This window comes from Parasteatoda tepidariorum, chromosome X2 (assembly GCF_043381705.1).
Source record: "Parasteatoda tepidariorum isolate YZ-2023 chromosome X2, CAS_Ptep_4.0, whole genome shotgun sequence".
In the NCBI taxonomy this organism is placed as follows: domain Eukaryota; kingdom Metazoa; phylum Arthropoda; class Arachnida; order Araneae; family Theridiidae; genus Parasteatoda; species Parasteatoda tepidariorum.
In genome coordinates, this window is record NC_092215.1 from 40,337,206 (window position 1) to 40,358,440 (window position 21,235).

The window sequence follows — 21,235 nt, forward strand, 5'->3', positions numbered from 1 at the left end:
TTCGCGACAAAGTTATTAAAACTGTTATAGAAAGCAGAGCAGTTGGAATCCCTGAAGTTAGTCAACCAAAATACAAATACATACCCGCCAACTTTTAATCCTTTCAAGAATGATTTTCGCCGGTGGTAGTCAAATGGAATACAATTTGCAATTATAGACAGAGAAATATGCTGTATTTTGAACAATCTTATGAAGATTTCAACAGCCTAGTCTTAGTGTTTTGATTTTATTGGGCACCTGGGCCGCGAAGCGGCACCTATCCCATTCATCTGGAATTTTAGAACAGTTTTGGTTGAGCAATGAGGTAAGCAGGCAATGGAGTTGGTTTTATGAAAGATTTCAACCGCAGTATTACATATTGATATATGTGCTTAATTTTTTTTTAAAATAGTGGTGGATCAAAAAGGTTATAAATTAAGTTTCTATATTGCAAGGAATATTTGGAAAGCATACATTTTACTACCACTTTAAATATAGAAATAAAATTTTACGCCAAATGCGTAAAAGTTGGCAGATATGCAAACATGATCTACCGAAAATGTCCCAATAAACTAATGTTCCCATAAACTCGTGATCGGCGGTTTGGTCTTTGCTGAGCAAAATACATGATTTTTTTTTTTTTTTTGCGAAATAAATCAGGGTGATACAATTCATGCTCTAGACTAAAGGAAAATTGTTTAAGAAAATCCTAGAATAAGTAAATTATATAAACTGATTCAGAAACAGTATGATTGAAATATCTATCATCATGCAAATTTACATGTTAAGCTGAGTGCAAAATAAATTTAAAAAATAATATATCTTTGCATCATATTTATTCCCGTTGATAATTTTAAAAAACTAATATTCTCATTGTGCCTCACTCTCATAATTTCATCTGCATCGCGGTACTTGTCTTCTGAATTTTCGTTATCAAGGCTGACTTCTGATAGCTTACTGCCTTCAAACTGGTCCAAATAATCATCAATAACCCTCTCATCTAAATTTCTTTACAAAAATAACATAAAATAAACTTATAGTAAAAAAACATTTTCGTCGTACACTAGAAGTGAATCAACTTCATAATAATCTGAATTTCTGCCTCATGGTTATGGAAAGATAATTTGGGGAATTAGATATAAACTATACAGAAAATATAAGAAACACAAGAACAAACCTTATTTCCACTCATTTCACATTTTATTTTATTTTATTTAGTGACTACTATTTGAGCAGCCGAGCCAAACTTGAGTTTACGGCTACCAATGTTCAATTCCGTAGCCTTGTAACTTTGAACCTAATCCAGAAGGCAAGGGAAATCCAAGGTTAAGGTATTGGGAGAAATTTTGTCTTCGCGAAAGGATTTTTAATGGAACTAACCCGCATTTGCGTTACATAGAGAGGAAAACCACGGAAACTTTCCACGATTTGTCTAACGGCAAAGAGACTCTAACGCATGCCTGAGGATCTCTGGTCGATGGAAAGTTCAAACCTATTTTTCAAATTTATTTTTGACTTTCCTTTATTATTCAGCAGTTGTGAAAAAATTGCCAGAAACAACCAATTTGCAGTTTACATGTTGGGAGAGCAATTTTTTGTTTACTAAATGCTATGATAGACGTTCCCATCCTCATGCAAGGAAGGGGAAAGACATTTTGTTTTTTTAATTTGTCCTCATATTATTTATTCATTTTTTTAACACTCAGGGTCAAATTATTGGTCGTATTAACATCGTTAAGAGCTCTATATTTATTTTATTGTTAAATTGTTTCGATTTAAATTATCTGACCAGTGCAAAAACGTGATTTCAGGCAGAATTTTCTAAATTGAGTTCATTATAAATTTAGAACTCCTGTACTCTTACAGCTGTTTTTTTTCAAGGTGATAACAGTATAGACTAAATCTTTAAGTGAGTTTATCTGAAAATCAGATTTTCTTCCCATTTTAAACCACTTGGAACGCGACATCTCAAGTAGTTTTTAAAATAATTTTCTACAATTTTTCATGAGTGTTTATGATTGCAGCACACGTATTTTGAACTACAAACTAAAAGAAAAAAGCATAATTTCATTTTTTATTCATGTTTTTCGCAGAAACAAGTGCGGAAGTTTTTAAAAATTTGCCTTCTTAATTACATTGATCCCTAAATCAGTAGTATAAGCACTTGCTTTTAAGATAATAGTTCGAATCATAGTTGATGGCATTCTTAATAAAATCAGCAAGGAATCGTTTATTTTAGGCGATAGAAATTTTTTGACAGTGTTTAGAGTATATTCAAAAACAAAACCATTTTTTTAACTAATCAAGGCCATTTAAAATAATAATAATAATATATTTTTGCTAGTTTTGTAAGTTTTTACACGTAATGAAAAAAATAAACAAGTTTTTTTTTAAATTTTATATTATTATTTTTAAAACGAAATTGAAAATAGTCGGATACGTTAAACTGGTTTTAGAATCTATAATGAAACCTGTTAAAAATACTGATATAATTCTTGACTGCAATAAATACATGAATATTGTAATGACTAAATTCACATGTAAATGAGATAAAAACAATTTAAATATACGTTATATTAATTCGAATCTCTTCCTTAAGAAATATATAATTGTTGTAAAAAAATTGTATTGTTAGAAAACAAATTGTACTACTGTGTTATTTCATTTCTAAAGATAAAATGAGCTTGATTTAAGAGGTTTAATTTCCCATTCTTTGCTCTCATCACTCGAAAGTATTTCACTTAATTAATTAAAAAGTGATTATTAACGACGACTCAAAAGATCAAAAACTCTTTATTCTTAAAGAATAGAAAATGCTTTATGCTGCTATAAATTATCATCCAAGATTCTTTATGAATTCTTAATTAGCTAATTAACTTCTCATAATCTTGTTCTCGTAGGTTGTGATTGGAGAATATTTCCATGTTTAGAAAGCCAACTCATTGTTGAATGAAAATTTATCAGGTTTGCAAATTATATGACTCTCAAGCTGTTTGAAATATATACTCTAACTTGATTTAAATTTAATAGTTGTTGAATTTATTTTTTCTGAAATTGCAAACACAAAGTGCTGCAAAATAATCGAAATATTTTTTTTCTCAATTTTTGTCAAATTGCCCTATTTAACCCTTTGGATCCGGTTCATTTAAATTCCAAACTAAGAGGAAACAACCAAACTAAAAACCTGGTAGCAAACTTTTGACTTAAAAAGTGGGTTTTTTTTACTTAAATAATTGCATACCCAGAGATGCCAACTTGCTCCGGACAGCAAATATATATTTTAAAGTGGTAGTTTATCAATTGGGATTCTTGGTTTAATAAATTCAATTTAGTAGACTTTTATCCACCACTATCTCTAAATAATTCATTGGTTTATATAATTCACCACTTTATAGTACTTACATACCAGCCAACTTTTACGCATTTGGCGTAAAATTTTATTTCTATCTTTAAAGTGGTAGTAAAATGTATGCTTTTTATATATTTCTTGCATTTATAGACTTAATTTACAGTCTTTTTCACTACCACTAATTTTAAAAATATTAAGCATATATATAAATGTGTAATACTGCGGTAGAGTCCTTCGTAAATTTTATCAAAATACAGTGTATGCTTATGCCTAAAATTGTAATTTAAATTCCATCGTACTACCACTGAGGAAAATCATCCTCGAAAGGATTAAAAGTTGGCAGGTATGTACTTATGTGATGCCATTCCTTTTTAAAAGCAAGCAAAAATAGTCAAATATTTGCAAAATTTACTTTGTAGTTATTTAACGTTTTTTTTAATTATTTTGGAGTGTCCGGAGCATTTGGCATCTCTGCATACCTGCCAACCTTTAATCTCTTCAATTATCATTTTTCTCAGTGGTATTAAAATGGAATTAAAACTTTAATTTTAAGCAAACAAATACGCTGTATTTGAGAAAACTTAAGTTGACAACCATGATAGTAACGCATATTAATATCTGTGCTTAATTTTTGTAAGAATAGTGGTGATCAATATCATTTAAAAATCAAGATTATAAAAGAAAAAAATAGTATATAATTACTACCACTTTAAATATAAAAATAAAATCTTCCGGAAAATCCGGAAGAGTTGGCAGGTATGCTTTCATGGATGATTTTCCCCGGTGGTAGTAAAATGGAATTTAAATTACAATTTTAGACACTAACATACGCTGTATTCAGAGATGCCAACTTGCTCCGGACAGCAAATATATATTTCATAGTGGTAGTTTATAAATTGTGACTCTTAGTTTAATAAATTCAATTTTGTAGATTTTTATCTACCACTATTTCTATACAATTCGTAGGCTTATATAATTCACCACTTTATTGAAACATATCGTGGTATAACTTTCAAAAAGCAAGCAAAAATAGTCAAATATTTGAAAAATTACTCTGTAGGTATTTGCCATTTTTTTAATTATTTTGGCGTGTCTTTGGCGTTAATTATTTTGGAGCAGTTGGCATATCTGCGTATTTTGAAAAAGCTTATGCGGACTAACACGACTCATACTCAAATGTGGTAGTTATCTTAGCATCAACCCCGAGAGGGGCTCTAATTCATCTGAGTGGAAATGTATAATAAATCGCCGATGCGCAATTGAATGGTGAAAGTTGGGGTTCAGCAACATTTACTGAGAGAAAATTAAAATAAAGTAGCGAGATTAAACAAACAAATTTAAGAGAGAGAAAAGATTTTTGTGGCAGACTCCCTCGCCTCCCAGGTGCACAGTAGCCACATAGCCTCAGAAAAATAGGGAAAATGCATGATAATAAATGCACCAAAATATATAGGTGAATAACGAGTGAAAAATTATATACAAGTATTTACAACTATATACAGAGGACAAACACCACCTAGACTGATGATGTGTTCGGAGTCATCCATGCCTTGTCCGGGATTCGAACCCAGAACTTTTCCGTCCTGTTCCCTGACCGCTACACGGTCCGGTTGACTTTATAGTAAGACATGGTAGCCACATTTCAGTGAAATTTTAAAAACTGGTAGAAAATTATTGAGGAAATAAAAAGCTTTAAATAATTACAATCCATTACTAATTCATAAATTAAATATCTGTTTTACAACTGATTACTTGAATTCCTAAAATTTATATGAAATTAATGCCTATAAACTTTACAATAACCTCATTAATACAAACTACTTTTTGAAAGCAATTCAAGCAATTCTACTCGAATTTCTCAGTATAAAAATATATGTTTAGAAACTCATCTTCACACTTCACTTAATTCGTATTCTCAAATGAAATCAAATTTCATCAGAACAATTTTGTTTCTACGGTTTCAAACAATTTTATTCTTTGTTTTCAATCAAGCATGACAATGTTTAATCCATTATGAGAAGCTTTTCATTTGATGAATCCACCCAAAAACAAAATGATACATAACTGTAGATAAAAACGTTGTTTTCTTAAGTTTTTTTGTAAACAATTTTAATGGAGTTGAAATAAATTTTTGCAAGTGCAGTGCTTTAAGATGCACAACTTACACTGTATAATTGCTATTACTTCTGCACTTACACAAAAATTAATTTTACGCTGATCTTTGAATATTAAATATTATTAATCTCGTCGTTTGCTGGTGCATCCAGAAAAAATACTGTTTATCCACCCTATACAAATCCCATCTATCCGATTCCAGCAGTTTTAAATTGAACCAATATCTATCCGATTCCTGCAGTTTTAAATTGAACCAATATCTATCCGATTTCAACTGTTTTAAATTGAACCAATATCTATCCGGTTCCAGCAGTTTTAAATTGAACCAATATCTATCCGATTCTAGCAGTTTTAAATTAAACCAAAATATTTTATCATGAAGTTTAAGAAGTCTGACAATATAACTCAACTTAGCGCATCTAGAAAAAATTCCAGTCTTTCATCCTTTCATCCAAAGTCCCATTCATCCAGAGTCCTATGCTAGTAATTTTGAGTAGAACCATAGTATCAGATAATAAAGTTGAGAAAGTTGATAGTATTTTTCAACTTTGCACCATTCTAAATATGCAGAAAATTTAAACGATATTAGGGTTGGTGCCAAAATTTCTAATAGAGTATATTTTATTAATCCTGTAACAAAGCTTTAAAACGCTGGAATATTTTTCCTTATTAACTCTAAAATTAATAAGTAATGATTATTGATTCTTCTGTTAGCTGGTGCATCCAAAAAAAGTCCCGTTTCTACAGTCCTATTCCAGTAATGTTAAGTTTAAATATCGTATCGGATAAAGTTGAAGATCTAAGATTAAGAGGTTCAGTTTAAACAGTGTCATGGTTCACCATGCTCCAGAATTTTTCATAGTGTATATTTTGTTATTTTTGCAATAAAACTTTATATTTCTGGTGTACTTCTTCTCAACACTAAAAGTATCAATGATAATAAATCTCACCGTTAGCTTATGCATCTATAAAATGTCTACATTGAACATCCACGTGTTTAGATTAATAGAATGTTTTCAAAACTGAAGAAAACTATCTTTCAGTTTTATCAAACACATTGGTGTTGCCCTCTTAAATCTATATCAATATTCAGCAGTATCTATATCAATATCGATATCAATTTTGCCATCCATATCAACTTACTACATCTGAAAACTCGTTTACCTGTAAAATCACTTCAAAATATATTTGTACACATGTACAGAACACATATTATTTAGTACACTATAAAAAAATGGGTTAATATTAAACCATAATCTTGGTAACTTGAATCGTGATGTCACAAAAATTCACCGCAACCTTATTAGAGTGTAACCACGTTTTTATTCAAGTTCAACCATAGTACCGTATAACCAAGTTTAATAAGAATTAATTCATATGGTCAAGTGGCTCAATTTATGGAATTTTTCAAAACTTAAGAGAAATATCTTTTAGTTGACTAACACATTGGTGTTTCCCTCTTGAATCTATATCAATATTCAGTTGTACTTACTGCATCAGAGAATTCGTTTACCTGTAAAAGCACTTCAAAATACATTTGTACACATGTACAGAATGCATATTATTTAGAACACCATCGAAAAAAATCGAGTAAGTGTAAAACCATAATCTTGGTAACTGGAATCCTTATATCATACAACTTCATTATTAGGGTGTTACCACGTTTCTATTAAAGTTAAACCATAGTACCGTGCAACCAATTTTTTTTATTTAATATTATAACCGTCGTTGAGCAGCAGTCCCAATTTTTTGAGTTTACGGCTACCAATGTTCAGCTCTGAAGCCTTGTAATTTCGAACCCAATCCAGATGATAAAGGAAAACTCCTAGATCAGTACCCAAAGAGGTATAGATTGGTTATGAGAACTTTGCAACTCGACAATTTTCAGGTGCATCAGTCACCGTTTAATAGAAGCCAACACACTACCAACTAGGCTATCCCGGCCCGTGTAACCAAGCTTCAATTCATAAGGTAATGTGGCTCAATTTAGCACCTTATTAAAGTTGCTAAAAATTTATATGGTATCATAATTCAACACAAAATCTTATTTTTTTTACCATGTAAAGAATAAATTCCCCATGCATAACCTAAAATGTTACTCTCAAAATATTTGGGTGGTTGATCACAGATAAATTTTTTTTTATTGTAATAAATTACTTTGCTTAATTGAATTCAATCTTAAAATAAAATAAAATTGTCTTCAATGCAAAGTTCTTGCAACTTATATAAAGAACAAAATAATGCTATTAATTTGCTCTAAGTTCCATTGTTCTTTTTTTTTCTAGTTGCAAATAAGGCAAAAAACCTATTGCAACAAATATTTTTGTTCATTTTCGCCCCCCTACGCAATACTTTTTTATATTTCAAAAGTTATAGCAAGTTGGGTTTTAATGAATAAGATGTACCACCTTTAAAAAAGTGCCACCTTTGTTAAAATTTAAATAGGCAGTATTGGATTCATTTGTATCACCTTATAATAATTTATATTGTGCGGTTGATCACAGAGAAATTGTTTTCCTTTATTTACTTTTTTTTTAGTTGTAATAAATTTTTTTGCTTAATTAACTTCAATCTTAAAATAAAATAAAAATGTTTTCAATGCAAAATTCGTGTAACTTACGTAAGGAATAAAACAATACTATAAATTTGTTCAAAGTTCCATTGTTATTTATTTGTTTTTCAGTTACAAACTAGAAAAAAGCTTGTTACAACAAATATTTTGTTTCATTTTCCCACCACCCCCATACTTTTTTGTTATTCCAATGAAATAACAAGTTTGCTTTTACAAATAAGGTGTACCATAATAAATACCACCTGTGTTAAAATCAAAATCACCGGTGCTGGATTCATCTTCTTCCCCCATGTAGAACTTCGCTACTGGCCATTCAGTTGAATTGGCTTCATCAGAACTAAATTCAAGACTCATTTCTCGAGATGCGAAACATTTCTGTGTATCCATTGAGCACCTACCTGACGACAAATCACTCTCTTCATCTTGGCGTCTTGGTAACATTTCATCTGGACATGCAATATTCAACGAAATCTTTTGTGGTTTTCCTGGTACGCGAGATTCAGAAGTTGGTGATTTTCCAGAAGACAAACCTGCTTCAACGTCTTGATTGGTGCAAAATGTAGAAGCATCTTCAGAATAGTTTGATTCGATGTCTATATCGGTGATTGGTGGTGGTGGTCCACTATCGAGTCCGTGGTAAGCAACTCCCGCAAAACTAGCGGCTTCATCTGAACTATCCACTAAGACTGCTCTATTTATGCGATCCTTAGTCTGCATTAATAAGCAAGTGACGCTTATAATTAACGTGAAAAGAATGATCAATTGAATGTAAGGAGATAAGACCCTCATTCCTAGATAAATGCCAAAACTTATCAGACATACCATGAACAACAAGCGTTCTGCAACGGCTTGAGCCAATCTTTTAGTACATTTTCTTCGTAATTGATCCATGAGAAATCAACCTACAAAATAATGCTTGTGCTAAAGTCTAAATAGTTTTATAAAGACAAAGAAAATTCATTTAAAAAACATCTACTTTTAGTGTATTAATAAACCTTATACAAAAAGTACATTGACTTTGATTTATTACAATGTAACATGTTAAGTTGGCCACCTCAAAAATTTACATTTTTTTTAAATATTAAAAGATAAAATATAAATTAAAATTATAAGAAAAATGTTAATTTATTTAATTAAAAAAATCAAAATTTTCTCTTCGAAGTAGTTTAAATTAAACTCGATTTGAATATGACATAAATCCTTCAATCCAGGATTGAGCTCCATATGACATAAATTTGAGCAAACGTCAAGAGACCACGTGATCATTTGCATTTTACAGACTTATAAGAACAGCAACTACACCCAACCCCGAGGACAGTACAGGATCATACAAATTTTCTCTTTTATGATTATTTGTATACTTTGGAGAAAATTTCTACGATTATGAACAATATTTCCGATACTTTACACGCACAGCTGTTAACTCTTCAACTTACACTCGAATATTTTATTCTTATGTTTAAAGTAAAAGCAAAATGTATGCCTTATAATTTTATTCTTGATTTCATAAATTTGATATAAATGACAGTAACCATCATTTCGTTTAACTAGTTTAAACATATATACCGAATGAGAGATAATAATTTAATGTGATTTAATAGGTGCTGACGAAATTTAAAAAATTGTTATTCATAGTTATCAACGCAGTGGTTTTTAAGCAAACCAATCACTATATGTCAGTTTATAATTAAAGAAAATGCATTTTAAAAGGAATGCAAATGTTGTCAGCTATGTTTGCATAATCCGCCATATTTAACCACATAAACTAACAATTTTAGATATAGTAATTTACAAGAAATAAAAAACTAAGCACCGCATGTTAGTTTATAAGTAAGGAAAATGTACTTTAAAAAGTGCTAATGTTGTCAACTACATTATGATCTACCATATTTGACCACAAAAAAATTGTTTTACATATAGTAATTTACAAGCAATAAGAAACCAACCACCATACATTAGTTTATAATTAAGGAAAATGTACTTTAAAAAGTGCAAATATTGTCAGCTATGTTATGATCTACCATATTTGACCACAAAAGCAAATCATTTTTATTATATGAGCAATTCTACAAATAAGCGTCTATTTGGCGGTCAAAAAAAAAATTTTTCTTGGGGGGGGGGCACGCTATTTCTACATGAATTTTCTTCCTTTTTACACCCTAAAAAGCAAGAAAAAATCGTGAACATAAAATTTTTTCTTTCTGACATACTTTAAGTGACAAAATACCAATTTTGAATTTTTCCTAATTTTTTCAATTTGCGAATTTTTGATTAAATTTTTTTATTTTTGTTTTTTACACTAAAATATAATCTTATAGTATGAAATCTCTATAAATACATTTTAGAGAGGCATTATAATAATTTTATATTTATGTAAAAATCATTTTATCTGAATAAATGGCTCAGTTTGTCATTTAATGTATGTCACAAAGAAAAAATTTCATGTTCACGATTTTTTCTTGCTTTTTTAGGGCGTAAAAGAGAACAAAAATTTCATGTAGGAATAGCTTCCCCCCCCGCAACAAAAAAACTTATTCTTTTTTGGCAGCGTTTATTTGTAGAATTGGTCATATATGTATAGACAAGCAATAAAACACCAACCACCTAATTTTAGTTTAAAATTAAAGAAAACATGCTTTAAAAAATGCAAATTTTGTTAGACATCTTTGCATGACTTGCCATTTTTACCATAAAAATAAATCGTCTTTAGCATAGTAATTGACTAGCAACAAAATACAACCACCATATGGTACTTCATAATTAGGGGAAACGTACTTTAATAAGTGCAAAATTTCGCAGCTATTAGTAATCACAAAATCTTAATATTTCTAATTCATAAATATATATATAAATGGATATATATAAAATAATGAATTTATATAAAAAAAGTACTTACAAATGGCAAAACTGAGATAGATGGAATATCAATCCAAAGGCAATTGAAACCAATTCAACACACACTTTCAAGCTGAAGGAAAATAGTGATAATTTTCTGAAAAAATGGCGCAGATTAAAGGGTGATTTCTAATACGTGTTCGTAATTGACAGGAGGTACGACCTAGTAGGTAGTTTGATTTAAACTAATTGTAAGCGTAAAACAAGGACGAAAAATTGACGTCTAGGGATTTCTAGGAATTAGTTAAATGTTTATAACAAATGCTATTGTTTCGGTCACGAAGTGTTTATTTTACCTATTTTCAATTTTTTTACTGGTTGAAAAGCACCTTTGTTTTGTTTCAAAATATATTCAGGGATCATCCATAAATATCACGTCTCGAAATGACATAAATCCGACTCCTTCTACCATACCGTCTTGCCATATTCTTTATATTGAGCTCGTCCCTGTGGTGATGCGTTTTAATAGAAATGCATTCAAAAAGTTTAAAAATAAATAAATATTAATGTAATTAAACTCTATATTTATTGGATTTTAACTACATTTCTACTTTTAATATAAATTATTTGCAAAATTTTTGTTTATGAGTCAAAATTTTAATAGCGGTAACACCCAAAATTTGATATCATAATTTTTACTTTTTTTGTTGTTTTTTAAAAAGTATATATTATACAAAACATTAGCCCAAAACGATTTTTTTTATTTAATTTATTTTACTAGATATTAACAATTAAATTTTAAAGCTCTTTTTAATTGAAAAATAAATATCTAAGGATAGAATGAATGGATTTTAAAAAAATGTATCTCATTTTACGCTGAAGTAATTGAAGTTTTTGATAAAATAATTATAATAAAACAAATGTTTAAAAAATTTATTTTTTATTGCAAAATTAAGTAGTAAAATGAAAAACAAAAATGTTGTTAATGTCGTACAAAGTTCAAACAAAACCCATTTTAAAGTAAATTTTATTCTGAACAAAATGGCTTTTCAAAAAAAAAAAAATGGATCGCAATTCCATGAAAAGTTATAGCTTTTTTCCCGAAGCGCTGCACCGCGGTGCGCTATGCCACTCCACTCCGCTGATCGCTAAATTGTGCTGTATCAGTCAATTTAGAGAGAATTTAAAAACCTCAACTAAAGTTTCACAAAATAACAAACATTATATTAAATTATAAATATGTAATTTATAATTTTAGGTGAATAATATTATGAATAATTAGTTATTTATAATTTATTTGTATAATTTTTTGAGTTCAAACTTGGGACTAGAAGAATATATTTTACATTTGAGAGTTTCAAAATTTTCAGCTAAATAAGTATGGTATTCTCTAGTTCCATTAATTGTTGAAGCTTTCTTAAATCTTGCGTCCAATTTTTTTTTTCATTCTCATATTCAGTTTTTGCGCAGAAGTCAAATCGAAAAATTTACATGCCCAATCGAGCAATTCCTCAGGTGCTGTTATATTTTGTGTTTGCAAACTACTCTTTCTTGCTTCCCTCTTTACCGTCCCACCAATACCATCGCATGCCCCTTTGCCATGAGAAGTGGCAAAAAAATGCCATTATGCATCGATATTAAAATCATTTTTAAGATCGAGTAAGTACATGAAACTATTCTTGTTTTAATACTGTGACGAAGCTCCATACGAGAAGTAAATAATTAATATTATCACTACCGTAGATATTTTGAAAATATTGAATTAGCTTACTATTAAATAAATGCACCTTTGTAGTGTCATGCTTTTCCTCTTCCGAAATTATGGTAAAACAATGATGTCAAAGCTTTTCATTTTGTTTACAATAAACAGCATACGGATGTAAGGTTGCTTGCTAATTATACCAATAAAAATATTGAATAGAATCTTGTATTTTGAAAGCATAATTTTTGGAAAAGTCAAGGGTAAACAGAAACTCTCCATCTTTCAAGCTATTTTTTCTTTCAGTTCAATAGGCACTTTGCGATTTTACTAGAAAATCATGTTTCAAGACATGACCGCGCAGCGCATAAGGTAATCAGCGCTGACTACAGAGCGCGCTGTGGTGCAGCGTTTCGCGAAAAAAGCTATAAATTTTTATGGAATTGCGATCCNAACAAATGTTTAAAAAATTTAATTTTTATTGCAAAATTAAGTTGTAAAATGAAAAACTAAAATGTTTTTAATGTCGTACAAAGTTCAAACAAAACCCATTTTAAAGTAAATTTTATTCTGAACAAAATGGCTTTTTAAAAAAAAATGGATCGCAATTCCATAAAAAGTTATAGCTTTTTTACTTATAAAAAGTTATAGCTTTTTTAAACGCTGCACCGCGCCGTGCTCTGCCACCCCCTCTCCACTGATCGCTAAATTGCGCTGTATCAGTCAATTTAGAGAGAATTTAAAAACCTCTTGAGAGTTTCAAAATTTTCAACTAAATAAGTATGGTATTCTCTAGTTCCATTAATTGTTGAACCTTTCTTAAATCTTGTTTCCAATTTTTTTTTTTTCATTCTCATATTCAGTTTTTGCGCAGAAGTCAAATTGAAAAATTTACATGCCCAATCGAGCAATTCCTCAGGTGTTGTTATATTTTGTGTTTGCAAACTACTCTTTCTTGCTTCCCTCTTTACCGTCCCACCAATACCATCGCATGCCCCTTTGCCATGAGAAGTGGCAAAAAAATGCCATTATACATCGATATTAAAATCATTTTTATGATCGAGTAAGTACATGAAACTATTCTTGTTTTAATATTGTGACGAAGCTCCATCCGAAAAGTAAATAATTGTTTTAATATTATCACTGCCGTAGATATTTTGTAAATATTGAATTAGCTAACTATTAAATAAATGCACACTTGTAGTGTCATGCTTTTCCTCTTCCAAAATTATGGTAAAACAATGATGTCTAAGCTTTTCATTTTGTTTACAATAACAGCATACGGATGTAAGGTTGCTTGCTAATTATACCAATAAAAATATTGAATAGAATCTTGTATTTTGAAAGCATAATTTTTGGAAAAGTCAATGGTAAACAGAAACTCTCCATCTTTCAAGCTATTTTTTCTTTCAGTTCAATAGGCACTTTGCGATTTTACTAGAAAATCATGTTTCAAGACATGACCGCGCAGCGCATAAGGTAATCAGCGCTGACTACAGAGCGCGCTGTGGTGCAGCGTTTCGCGAAAAAAGCTATAAATTTTTATGGAATTGCGATCCATTTTTTTTTGAAAAGCCATTTTGTTCAGAATAAAATTTACTTTAGAATGGGTTTTGTTTGAACTTTGTACGACATTAACAAAATTTTTGTTTTTCATTTTACAACTTAATTTCGCAATAAAAATTACATTTTTTAAACATTTGTTTTATTATAATTATTTTATCAAAAACCATTATTTTTGTATAAAATGAGATACATTTCTTAAAAATCCATTCATTCTATCCTTAGATATTTATTTTTTAATTAAAAAGAGCTTTAAAATTTAATTGTTAATGTCTTGTAAGATAAATTAAATCAAAAATTTTGGGCTATTGTTTTGTATAATATATACTTTTTAAAAAACAACAAAAAGTGTAAAAATTATGATATCAAATTTTGAGTGTTACCGCTATTGAAATTTTGACTCTTATGTAAAATGTTTCGTTTAGCATAAAATTACTCTATTTTTTTTATTTTCTATTTGGTAGGTACGTATTATATTTACGTCACACTAGAGCTTCACAATGGGCTATGGAGACGGTCCGGGAAACATTCCAGAGAATGATCCGAAGAGACATGCCATCACAAGTTTGATCCTCTGCCGAGGGGATGGCTCCCCCGTTTTAGTAGTCCGACGACCTGGGCGTTAAGTCGAGCACTTCACGTTTGAACAGTTTAACGAGTACCGATGCCGTGTACCCTTGGTCTCTACGCAGGCTGATCGAGATGGTCACCCACCAGCTCGCTGATGGTAGCCAGTGATACTTGGCTTCGGTGTTTGACAGGGAGCCGTGTCCTTTTGAACAGTCCACTACGGCTCCTAGAAAATATTTTTCTAAAAATATATAAGTGTTTAATATTATACAAGGTGATTTTCAAGCAACATCAAATGTATTAAAACGGTTTATTCTGAAACAGTAAATTCATATAGGTCTGTTACTTATTTGGAAATAATACAAAAGTCTCTCTTTAAATAAGTCTCATTTTTACACCTTATTCGAAAGAAAGAAATTATCCAAAAAAAAAACACTACTTATTACAGGGTAGGTGCAACTGGTAAAAATTCAAAAAGTGTCGAAAAATGTTTAGAAAGCTTGGAGAGCTGTTGGCCGATTAGAGATGGACCAAGCACAAGCAGAAGCCCTTGGAGTTTCGCAAAGTGTGATTTCCAGGATCAGAAACCGTTCTTTAAAAACTGGAAATACAGGCCGAAGATGAGGGCAAGGGCGTAGACATGCAACAACATCCAATTATGACCACTATTTAACGTTAACGGCTCGGAGACACAGAAATATGAGTGACACTCTTCTTCAACAGCACCTTCGCTCGGCTACTGGCACCAGAGATTCGCAGAAACTGTTCGAAACCACCTTCATGTTGTGAGTCTGTATGCTCGCCGACAAATGGTGTATGTCACGTTAGCAGCAAACCAACGTCGTGCCCGCACTGAGTGGGCAACAGAGCATGTGAATTGGAGAAGAAATGAATGGCGCAATATTGTTTTCTCTGACGAGTCCCGTTTTCTGTTTATCCTGATAATAGGCGTGTTTTCATCTGGATGGAAAGTGGCACTATAAGCAATCCAATTTCGTGTAAGAAAATGTATGATTTGGCGGTGGGGGAGTGATGGTCTATGCTGCCATCTCCATTGATGGGCGTGCGGATCTCCATATCATTCTAAATGGAACTCTGACTGGTCGGCGATATAGAGATGAGATCCTGAGACGTATTGTAGTCACTTACGCTATAGCAATTGGAGATGACTTCGTAATAATGGACGACAATTTCAGGCCAAATCATGCTAACTTAGTAAATGATTTCCACTTGGAGAAAGGAATCATACAAATGGAATGGGCAGTTTGTTATCAGGGCATGAACACAATCGAGCATGTAAGGGACATTCTAGGCACACGATTTGCTGAACGCCTACCACCCCTGCAAACTTATGAAAAAGTAGAAAGAGCTCTTCTAGAGGTATGGGACAGAATACCACATCCACTTATTAATAACCTCATTAACTCGATGCCTCAAAGGTGTTCAACGTTGCCGGCTGTCCGGGGAAACCATACTCCCTAATAAAAACGATTATTTTCGTTTAAGGATCATTTTCTCTTTATTTGTTTTTCTCATATGCACAAATTTCATTTTTTTCCCTTTTGTACCCAAATGCTCAATAAAACGCATTTTTGTTTCAGAAAAACAAATGCCATTTTTATCTCACATATCCAACTACGTCTGTCGATAACATATAAATTATTCAAACAATTCTCCACTTGCACGATCAACCCAAAACCTAAATAGCACTTAATTGTTCTGAGCGGTGCATTTTAATCACTTTCCCTACAATGACTGCAGCAAGTTTTGAGGCAAGTAATTTAAAAATAAAATTGACATATTTTGCTTTGTCTTAGATCTATATAGTCCTAGGCACAATCATGCCATACCTGCCAACTCTTCCGGATTTTCCGGAAGATTTTATTTTCATATTTAAAGTGGCAGCAATACTCCTGTTATTCCAATTAACTTTTTGAATTATAATGATAATTATAAATGAGTTTGACCACCACTACATATAAATAATTACAATAAATATATAAAAGCATAATAATCCTTGCACAAGCGAATTTCAACGGGATCAAAATATAAATATATTTTTGAGTCATACTGTTTTTCGCTTATTGTTTTACAATCACTCTGAAAATCCATTCTCGGAAAGAGTGAAAGTTGGCAGGTATGTCATGCCTAAGATATCACAATCACAATATTTTTTTGTCTTTTGATAAATAAATAATTTAGAATCAAAGCTTAAGCTCTCAAGAAAATTATCGAAAACTTTTTGACTAAAATTTACCGAAGTTCCTATTAAAGTCTATTTATTCTCATGATTAATATGCAATGTCTAAAGTACCAAAATTTTACTAGAAATAGCTGAGAACTTTCCGTGACTAAGTGATATTTCAAGTGAATATATCCCAGTAAGAGAGGTCAGATTATTTTATGTGAAACATCTCTACGTGTTTTACGGGGTTAGCTCTTAAAACTAAAGTACTTTAAAACTAAAAGTTAGAAAATATAATTTTGGAAAGCTTGTCCTTAAATCATTTTAAGTTTTTCTAAAATTTAGCAACGCTAAAATGACAAACAAGCACTATAATAAAAGAAAATTAAATAATTGTAATACTCAAAAAAGGTTTTTATTAGAGAAAGTGTTAAAAAGGTTATTAACACGCTGAATGCCATGGGGTCACCGGCGACCGGCACTGAGTTTATTCGCAGCACCATGGGGGTCACCGGTGACCGGGGAGGTCAAGATTATTAGAACACATAATTCGAGTAAATATTTAATTTTTTTATATTATTATCGTTGCTAAAATGGTTCGAAGAAATTAATACAATGTAGAACTCAAAAAAACGTATTTTTATTTATATACACGGAGATGCCAATTGATCCGGACAGCGAATAAATATTTTCAAGTGGTAGTTTATTAATTGTTATTCTTGGTTTAATAAATTCAATTTAGTAGATTTTTATCCACCACTATTTCTAAACAATTTCTAGGCTTATATAATTCACCACTTTTTTTTCGATCTGTCATGCTAAACCTTTTTAAAAACTAGCAACATCTGTCTAATATTTAAAAATTTAGTTTGTAGTTATTTACCGTTTGGCCAGACGGGCAAGCCATGCAAAATTAGAGAGTCTTCAACGTGTTAAAAGTCCGTAAGAAAATCTAAAAATATACTCTACGCATTCAGGATTATGAAAATCAAGGGAGGGAAAAAAGCGACAGTCATATTGTTTTGCTTTCAAGTTATTTGAGGTCGGAGAAATAATACAATGAATTATTTTTAGAATTAATAATTTATAATATTTTTTAATAATTTAAAATTTATTATATTTTTTACAATTTATAATTTATTGTATTTAACAGAATGAAATATCCACTTGAAATACTGAAATACAAAAGAACTTTCCCACGTTTCAAAAACTCTTTTACCCAATCGTAGTGAAATAATTATTACATTGATTCTGATTGCAAATACTTAGTTAGCCTTTTACCATCCCTTAAATCACATAAAAGTAACCAGCCAGCCTTTGCTAGGTATGTTTTATCTATATAATGACAGAGGAAGTTAAGAGTCGATTAAGTTAAACTTGTTAAAAAAGGAATCAAGCATGATTGCAAAATTAATGAAATGTATGATTTGCCATATACAAATATGCACTACCACTTTTTCCTTGTGTGTGTGTCCTATATATAGATAAAAATAGTTGCTCTTATTACGGTTTAGATTTGAAATTGTTCCTTCACGAAGAGCCGAAGAAGCTCAAGATTCCAATTAAAAGATTATTTTCTTAAGTTAATGGGTAATAATTCTTTAACACGTTCACGACGGGGTCACCCACCGGTGGGTCACGCTAGATTGTCTCATCTTGGCAGCGCACCGGAGTAAAAACTGGTAACAAATAAATTTCATTTTTTAGTTCTTTTTTCGGGAATAATAAAAATCCATAACTACCATTTGTTTTTAACAGAAGCAATTTTTATAGTGAATTGCTTCTTCGCCGTGATAAATTTCCTTACAGTGAATTGTTATTGTTGAGAATAGATTAAGTCAGGGCTAAAGAGAATAGAAGGGCTAGTTCACTTCGCTCTTAGACAGGGGTGAAAGCGAGACGGAAAAGAGGAAAGGCTGGTAGTAAAACCATTTCAGTTATAGCTAGTTTTGGGAGGAGTTTACTTATTCTTTTTAAAATTTTTCAACAATATGTACTTTATCTTGGAAAAGAAGCAGTTTTATATATCTGCCAGAATTATAAATGAAATCTTGATAGTTACAGACATTTCATTTTTTTCGAAAAAAATGCTGGAATGAAATGTTTTACGTACCAGGTTTTTCTCTTTTCCGTCTTGCTATATAAGGGCTTTCACCCATGCTCTTAGAGCTGAAGCTATGATTTCCCTCCTCATGACGTCACTGTGTCCACAGATCTCGGAGATCGCAAGCAAAGATATGATAACTTTGCATCTTTCTCTTTGCNTTCTAATTGAATTAAATTACAGTGAACTCTCACTTATGCACCGGTGTAAGAGGCCAAGAGAAAAAAAAGCGCATAAGTGAAAGAGGCGCATGAGTGAAAAACTTCAAAATTCTTAAATGCAACATAAATTGCAGTGACAATATGAATAAATATGCTTCTAAAGATTAAATGTTAATATTTATACTGTTTTGGTATTTACTATAATTATACAAAGAAAACATTTAACATACCTTAAGACAATTTATTTTATTACAGAATAATCTTAATCCATGTTTGTATTTGTTTTTGTCGACGTTATTTAAAAACAGTTTTTTCCAGTTCATATAAATGGGATAAGGGGCAGTTTCAGAAGCAAAATTAAATTGTAAATAGTCAGGAATAGTGTCTAAAGCTTTCAATACTGCTGTGTGATTTGGAGAAACTTTATCATCTCATCAGTATCATCCACCACGTTCTCATCATTCACAAGTTTTAGTTAGTTACATGATAAATTTCTAAGAAAAGTACTTGACGTCATAATATGCTGCACAATAAGTTGCTCGATTACTAATGTCACTAAACAGATCACCTCCTTTTATTTACTTATTACGTCCATCAGACTTTATTTACTTATAACGTCCATCAGACGCGGTCTCTTTCATCTTTAGTATTCCAGGTGTCTTTTTTTTCTCTAGAAAACAGCATGGGAGTAAAACTAACCTCTGGACAAGAGGAATGGTCATTTTCAAAAAGATGAATGGCCTTTCATTGTTGTTGGTGTAACAGATAAGACACCCTATTCAAAATTCTAGAAAGAATGTCTTTCCAAAAAAAGCAAAAATGAAAAGGTCACAGGGGGAAGCAAATTCAATAGGATGTAACAACATATATTTCTTTTCAACTGTAGCAAGGATAGCTTAATTCCCTAATTTTTAACTTAAAACATTTTTTTAAAGGAAAAAATATTTAAAGAATTAAAATGCTAGCCTAAAATTTCGGCGCATAATTGAAAAATTGACTTTTAGAGCGACGCATAAACGAAGGATGTTTAGCATTATTTTCCTATATAATGTACTGGGACCTATAAAAATCGTCGTATAAATGAAAAAGGTGCATAAAAGAGGTGGTGTATAAGTGAGAGGTCACTGTATCTGTAACTATCAAGATTTCTTTTATAATTTTGGCATACATATAAAACTGCTTCTTTTCCAAGATAAAGTAGATATAGTTGAAAAATTTAAAAAATCCCCAAAACTAGCTATAACTAAAATGGTTTTACTACCAGCCTTTCCTCTTTTCCGCCTCGCTTTCACCCCTGTGTCTTAATGTTCGGACTAGTAAAGGATCGGATTTTTCGTTCATGTTTTTGGTAACTCGTGTGAAGGCTTTCTGTCTTCTAGGAGTAGTTGCATTGTGCCAGAAAGGGTTAACCATTTTCACGAATCTCCAGTTTGGTGAGATTTTTAAACTGCAAAAAAATCATTAAAATATATTAGTAATTCACAATTTTCGCAAATTTTATGAGACTAAAAAATTTAGCATTGGAGTTACTTATCAAATATTGAAATAAGAATTATTGGAACAAATGTTTTCAGACTTGGAAAACTTCGCAACACCTTCTGGAAGAGAGAAGGCCTTTGCAAGGATCAATTTAGTAGTCTAACGCAACAAACAAAATCTGCTCAGTAGGGGAATTAAGCAAGGTACAACAACGTTCAGACTACTTAAGGATCGAGTTGCTCGTTTATATTTACGGTAACTCGTGCGAAGGCTTTCTGTTTTCTGGAAGTTCTTGCACTGTGCCGGGAAATTTTAAATATTTTCAAGAACCTCCAGTTCGGCGAGATTTTTTAGCTACAAGGAAATTATTGAAATATATTAATAATTCACAATATTCCTATATTACAATATTCAATATTCATATATATATATAGATGGATGACAAAATAATACGAGCACCTGTGAAAAAGTGTGACTTACTTCACACCTGCAACAGAAGTCTGCCACCTAGTGAGCGTGAAGAGGAAGCTATCAGTCTCTCAACATTAGTCACTTGTGTTGCAATAGTTTATCTAACTAGCTTTTATAAGGTGAAATGTCTGACCTGTCAGAGTTCCAAAGAGG

At 31.1% G+C, this 21,235-nt stretch overlaps 1 protein-coding gene across 1 annotated transcript; it reads right to left on the bottom strand.

Moving 5' to 3' along the window:
* Positions 1–8,111: 8,111 nt before the first annotated feature.
* LOC122269324 (uncharacterized) lies at positions 8,112–11,071 on the bottom strand. Its single transcript, XM_043041830.2, has 2 exons — positions 10,912–11,071; positions 8,112–8,917 (listed from the first exon to the last, which is right to left on the bottom strand). Exon 2 carries the CDS (start codon positions 8,904–8,906, stop codon positions 8,226–8,228), a length of 681 nt encoding a protein of 226 aa, XP_042897764.1. The 5' UTR covers positions 8,907–8,917; positions 10,912–11,071; the 3' UTR covers positions 8,112–8,225.
* Positions 11,072–21,235: the final 10,164 nt, after the last annotated feature.

What these genes read in the sequence shown, in the direction of transcription:
- LOC122269324 (XM_043041830.2), bottom strand. Translation starts at nt 8,906, where the DNA reads ATGGATCAATTACGAAGAAAATGTACTAAAAGATTGGCTCAAGCCGTT.